The 7193-nt window shown below is 39.7% G+C and overlaps 1 protein-coding gene across 1 annotated transcript; it reads right to left on the minus strand.

Moving 5' to 3' along the window:
* Positions 1 to 3539: 3539 nt before the first annotated feature.
* On the minus strand, positions 3540 to 6293 carry LOC117532176 (growth arrest and DNA damage-inducible protein GADD45 beta-like). Its single transcript, XM_034195471.1, has 4 exons — positions 6163 to 6293; positions 5263 to 5364; positions 4901 to 5123; positions 3540 to 4732 (listed from the first exon to the last, which is right to left on the minus strand). Exons 1-4 carry the CDS (start codon positions 6204 to 6206, stop codon positions 4628 to 4630), a joined length of 474 nt encoding a protein of 157 aa, XP_034051362.1. The 5' UTR covers positions 6207 to 6293; the 3' UTR covers positions 3540 to 4627.
* Positions 6294 to 7193: the final 900 nt, after the last annotated feature.

The following is a 7193-nucleotide window of genomic DNA, read 5'->3' on the forward strand; positions in this document are numbered from 1 at the left end:
CAAATTATTGTGTGGTATAAATTGTAATCCTTGATGCTGTTTCATATTTGTATATTTTTTCCAATAATTTGTAATTCTTCTGCAAGAGGTTGATATTTCTTCCATGCAGAAGTTGACTTTTCATGGTATCATGACACAATATTTAAAAAAAACAATATGATTCGATACAGGCTTCACAATACAATTATCACGATTCACAATGCATTGTCGCACCCATATAAATAATAATTCTGCTGGAAAAAAATTTATAAATATAAATGACTCCTGAGAGCTGCAGGAAATTACTTGACGTTTTGTAAGGTTGATGAAATAAATGGATTTTCCCTGATTGTTGCTCATATTCAGGCTACGCAAACAAAATGCCTCCAGAGGGTGCAGCGAGTATCAGTGAACCTTTTTACACACCTTAATCATGTATATCAGTTTCAGTTTATTTGCCATTTGCAGTAAAACTACATTGGAAAAACGTTGCAAGAGCTTAGTGTGCATAAACATACATGGACGCAAAGACAATAAATAATAAGTGAATAAATAACACTTGCCACAATAAAAGCAATAAGAGCAATAAGAGATAATAAAAAACAGTAAAGTGCTTGTCAGTCAGTGTGCACAGTTCAAAGCCATCACAGCTTGTGGAAAGAAGCTGTTTACATGGCGAGACGTGGTGCATTTAATGGAACGATAGCATTTCCCTGAAGGAAGGAGCTCAAGTATGTTCTTAGTAGGATGGGTGGGGTCATTAATGATCAGTAATGCCCGCGAAAGAAGCCTGCCTTTAAAAATGTCCTCCAGGGCTGGCAGCTCACAGCCTGTTACCCTGCGAGCAAAACGCACCACTCTGTTTAAAGCTTTTTTTTTCTTTACATGTAAGATTTCCAAACCACGCAGAGATACAGTTTATAAGGAGACTTCCAACAGCACAGTGATAAAGGTTTAAAAGAATGTGCTTATTTAGAGTAAACCCCTTAAGTTTGCGTAGAAAATAGAGCTGGACTTCTGGCAATGGTTTGAGTGTTAGCATGCCATCTCAAATCATTATAAAGGGTCAAACCAAGAAATTTCACACTGTCAACCCTCTGTACCTCTGTGTTGTTAATAATAATAGGCAAGTGAACATTACTTTTCCCAAAGTCAATAATCAGTTCATTTGTTTTGGAAGTGTTAAGAACTAAAGGATTTTGTTCACTCCACTGGACTACATACTGTACCTCTGACCGATAGAGTCATCACCATCTGAATTAACAAGACCAATAACAGTAGTATCATCTGCATATCATCATCATATTATTGGGAAAAGATGCAACACAAACATATGTGTACAAAGTGTAGAGCAGAGGACTTAAAATACATCCTTGCGGAGAACCTGTATTCACAAGAAGTACATTTGAAAAACAGTTGTTAATTTTAACCCTCTGTGGTCTACCAGTTAAAAAGTTTAAAATCCATCTGCAAATGGCATCACATAAGCCAAGAGTTTTCAATTTGTGAATGAGCTGCACTGGAACAAGGGAATTAAATGCAGAGCTGTAGTCTATAAAAAGCATTCGGACATAAGATTTTCCTTTATCCAAGTGCTTATACACAGAGTTCAGCGTGAAGGAGATGGCATCTTCGACACCCCTGTTGCGTCTGTAAGCAAACAGGAGTGACTATCGGTCACAGGCCGATAGTCATTAAAACAGGTCACAGGCATCTTCTTAGGTACTGGTATTATGTCTGACTTTTTAAAAGATAAGGGGACAGTGCAGTACCTCAGTGACAAGTTAAAAAGGTCTGTTAAAACAGGAGCTAGTTGCTCTGCACACAGTTTGAGCACCCGGGGTGGGATTCTGTCCGGTCCAGGGGCCTTCCTCAGCTTGGTCTTGGACAAAACCCTTTGGACTTCCTCCAGAGTGATGGTAAGTCCACTCTGCTCAATTGAAAAGACAACAGACTCAGTGTTCCCAGTTTCAAATCTACAATAAAACTGATTAAGATCATTTGGCAATGAGGGATCAAAGTCAGTAATGCTCGCTCCTTTAGGTTTCCAAGAGGTTGCAGCATTCAGTCCCTCCCACATTAGATGTGGGTCATCTGCATTGAGGTAACCTTCCATTTTGTTTTGTCACCCCAGGAGCGTTTTGTGGCTCTGATAGACCGCTCCAAAGAGTATCTGGCTTGTATCAGCACGCACACACACACACACACACACACACACACACACACACACACACACACACACACACACACACACACACACACACACACACACACACACACACACACACACACACACACACACACACACACACACACACACAGGCTGTTGTCCTGATTATGTTTGACAGAAGGTGTTACACTACATTGTTCTTCAATCATTCCATAACTGTCTGTACTTACAATCAGAGACAGCAGGAGTCACAGGATGGCTTGTCTGATTGGTTGATAGTTTGCCTTATGCTGGTGCATCTTGTTATTGCTGGTTTTTGCGGGTTATCAGATCAGCAGCATGACACAGCAAATATCTTTGATGGAACAAAACAAGCCTTTTAAAATTCATTTCTGTTCAGGTGAGGAGAGGTGAAGCTCCTCGCTGTTGGACTCTGAGCCCTTCCTGACACTCATCCTTTGTGTTTTAATCTATGTATGCATACAGTATATGTATCTTTTTGCCTTGATTATGAAGAAAATATATCTATTTTTTGTAACTGTTCTCTGATGTGCCATAACCCATGTTTTCTTGCACACTGTTAATATTTTGTGGATATTGCTGTTTAAAAAAACAAGATACTGAGAAGTAGATAACATTAATAAAAAGATGACATAACATAAGCCTTTGTGTCATTCCTTTTATTTTTTAGACTTGTGCAGTGCAGACGGGAGTTTGTGGCCTTTTTTCTGAACATTGTGTGTGTGTGAGACATCGTCAGCATGCTTGTGTCTTTTGTGTTTTGTAATACTCTTGTGAACAAGATAATGCATTAATAATACAAAGTAAACAGCTCATACTTTTCTATGCATATTAAATATGATCAGGGGATTTCTTGTGAACATGACACCTCTTAATACATGGTGGACACTAAATATGTAACTCCTGGAAGTAGATACTGATTACATGTTAATCACACACTACAAATATACATAAAGGTTGTGTGTATAGTACTGTATATGTCTGCCAAACAGGTCTGACAGCACAGAAACTGTAAAACAGTAGTGAGATAAGGGGTAATTCAAGTTTCGATTGTAAAACAATACAAGTGTACACCTTTGCTTGCCTGTTGGCATGTTGCATAGATACAAGATGTGCTTTGTACAAATTGCATGGCCATGCAAAATCTCACAGTTGATCTTGCAGGTATACTATTGTTACAAGCTGTTAGTGTCTTTTCAAGCCACACTTGAATCAGTCACAAGCCTGCAGAAAGTTTGAAACCCGCCCCCAACCACACACACACACACACACACACACACACACACACACACACACACACACACTACCCCCTTCAAATCAAAACTCTCAGCAATCTGGAAAATGAAATGTTAAATCATGCAAGTGTCACCAGGTTTCACAACAACTGATTTATTTGATAGTGCAAAAAGTAACAGGTCTGCATCAGGTTTCTTCACCTGTTTGCTCCAATACCAATGAGTTTCTGTCTCCTCCCAACTGCGTGTCAGTGACTGCTGTGCGGTCACGATAGGGGAGTGTGGCTGAAGAAGCTGTTCAAATAGTCTGTGTGCTTTTTCCATTACAGCAATGCAAATGCAAACTACAGTTGTGTGACTCAACAATAGTTCCTGGTTCCATGACGCACAAACAGATACTACTTCAGCTGATACAGCACTCTGTTAATTACTTCATTGACTTAAGTATCAAAAATAACAAAAAAAATATTTACACAAAGACTTGTACATGCAGTACAGGAACACGCATCAGTTACTTAAATATCACTGTTGAAAGTTTGCCCAACGGCACTGTATCTAAAAGGCAGCATTAGTGTTTCCTCCTTAAGGCAAATATCTATTTCCCACACAGCTGACTACTCATCTTGCATTCTTTTCTGACCAAAATAAGTTCTTTTGCTCATGTGACTTTAACATCATTTCCATTTCAGTTTCCATGGAGACGATTCCACCACAGGTTCAGCGGCTCATTTCAAGAACACAAGCTGCACGCCCTGTCTTTTCTAAAGAAAGTACAGCATGCACACACACACACCCTCTTTCGCTAAATACTCCCACATCTGAATACACAGGAATGCCAGCCGCATAGTTTCACCATTACAGCATTCCTCTTCAGCCCATGGAAACACATAGGCAATCCAGGTTTTAGACAGTTCCTGAACATTTATACAGATTCCATCCTCCCTTAACATGACAGAGGCACAAAATTAGAGTTTTACATTCTAATAATACTGTTTCCTGTATGAGGAGTAAGGGTTTAATACTCTTCCTGCTTTTCTGATTTAATTTTTTTTCTCCCTTTTTTGTACAAAGAGGTACAGAAACCAGCATCCACTCTCGAGCCTGAAACGAGGCTGGTTCCCACCAGTCAGGACAGCCCACCCAGGTTGGGATCTGCAGTTCATTAGCATCTGAATCCCACAGCAGCTCCTGTGATCGCTGGCATGCTCCGATGCTGGAAAAGTCATCGTTCCTGCAGGACCAGTTCAGGCACCCACTGATCGAGGCGTCTGCTTTCCTCACAGTAGGTTCCCACTTCGTGTAGCCTGCAGTGATCTGCCTGGGGGTTCTGCAGAAAATTTACATAAATAAACAAATTTCATCTGCAGCTCAAGTCACAATGTAATGCATTGATTTGAAAAAAAGACAAAGAAATCACTCTGCAAGGCAGGGAGAAAAAGTGTTATGATTTCACAGTAAGAGAAAAGCAATTTACTGCTCCACAGAATCAACATACCGTCACCAGCATGCAGTGGAGATCTCTCTGCTCCTCCTGGTTCCTGTTTGTGTCCACAACTCCCAGTAGCTGCTGGAGACGCTGAATCCCCCAGACGCGCAGGATAGTGATACCATTGTCCCAGCAGAATGCCTGGAGCAGGGTAAAGTGTATCTGCAGTGCTGCATCATCTTCATCTTCATCATCAGCTGCCAGAACGCAGAGGACCACGCTATCTGGGTCTCTGAGGAGGAACACCAAAGGAACTAAATACTGGGTTTCAGGTGGACACTTGCACCAATGTCACAGACAGTAAGGAGCATCAGGTACAAAAGATGCTGCATTCGGTAAAGAGAAAGTATATGAGAAGAGATTCAACTCACACATCAAGAACTTTGGCTGACTCGTAGATGCCAACAGTCAGACTTTGTTGTTTCTGAGCTATCAGCAGCAGCTCCTCCAGAGCTAAGCCGACCGACTGCATCCTGAGAGAAGAGCGGGACAATAAGAAATATACATTTTAAAAACATTCACACAACAATAAAAAGTAAATAACTGACCTGTGCAGGGGAAAAGGGGAAATAAAGGCTTATACAAAGATCTTTCCTAAAGTTTAGACAAAAGCATTAAAGAGGTCATATTACAAACCTTTTCAACAAAGAATTCAACATGCGCCTTAAAAATATGGAAGTTTACATCCAAAAATTTAAGGCCTGCTTTTTTTGGGGGAGCAATATCTGTAGGGCCTCTGAATATTTTGAAACCCAAACCATATTCAAATGTAAAAGGTTAAGTTAAAAAAAAGCATTGGGCATAATATTAAACCCTTTATATAGACACAAAACATAATAATAATCGCCATCATTCTCATGAGCAGTTGCGTCCTCTAATGAGATGTTAAATCAATTTTATTTCAGATTTAAAATAGCTGTACACAAATAAAACTTACTGCTGTGGTGGAAAGATTAAAACATTAGAATTTTATTTGGGTATTTCAATGATATAACACTAGAATACTCCAGGTATGGTGCAAAATTCAATCATGTAATATTTCCATTTTAAAAGTGAAGTCAAGGCGTTTCGTTACTTTATTACATAAGCATAACAGGCCTTTTATGAGCTGCTTCTAATTACATCTTTGCTTTTATGCTGACTGCGATCAATCGTTTTTGGATTTCAAAGCTAGCAACATTTTAGCAAATCAAAGTGAGGCTTAAAATGCCGACATTCAATTTGTAATTCGGAGCATTCACACAAACCTCTTTATTCGTCATTAAACTCACCTGTTCTCAAAGACACTGGAGTCAAACGTTTCCTCGGGAATCATGTTTGCATATAAAAATAATCCCCAAACGTTCACAGAGCGCTGGACGACAAAAACGACTTCTACTGCTGCGTTTGTTGTGACAACGTCATCGTATGATTTAAACCTTTCTATGGAGGGCGGGGCTAAAACCAGGCGAGCGCTGCGATTGGCTCACACGGAATACCGTTTCTACCATGTGACTCTCGGTTGGGAGACAGCGCTAACTAAATGGCAAAGGCTAGGAATAAAACATCGACTTACAAGGTAATACAAAGTAATTTGACGTACGAATAAGTCTTTTAAAAATAATAAGTCTCACATGTTGGACAGTAAGCTTAATCACCGTTTAATCTTGTTTAATAACTGAACACACTGACATCTAGTGGCCAGCTGTAGCTAAACCTCTTCATTGTGAAGCTGAGTCACAGGACTCAAGTCATGCTGCACAATCGTGCTGCTGGGTTTTTATTTTTCCTTCTTGTTCTTCTTTTTAGAAATCATGTGACTGCTTGAAAACACTGACATGCATATTGCACAATCAAGACAAAGGCAAAGCACTGAGACTGTGCTCTAACACTGGATGGTTGTTTAATGTGTTAACAAGAAAATATTACTGCATTATTTATTTATAGATTATTATAGACACTCCACCATAGATGGAGTGTCAGGTGGTGCTGCCATAGCTGCAATCTGGAAGAGCCTATTTGAGGATCTTTTCAGCTGCCATAAGCAAACGGATGATAACTATAATGACAAGGTGAATAGGAGATATGAAGAGATATTTGTCTCTAGGGAGCAGATCGGGATGGCCATCAAGAACCTGAAAAAGAACAAATCTTGTGAACTTGATGGTATCTATGTCAGGCAACTTAAATATGCATCCACTCGTCTGCTGGACGAGTTGCTGTTTTTCTAGTCTGTCTTAGTACATGTTGTGCTGCCAGATTCTATGATTTCAGTGGTATTAGTACATGTCATTAAGGACAAAGAATCAGAATCAAAATAGCC

The sequence above is a fragment of the Thalassophryne amazonica genome, chromosome 19, assembly GCF_902500255.1.
Source record: "Thalassophryne amazonica chromosome 19, fThaAma1.1, whole genome shotgun sequence".
Lineage (NCBI taxonomy): Eukaryota > Metazoa > Chordata > Actinopteri > Batrachoidiformes > Batrachoididae > Thalassophryne > Thalassophryne amazonica.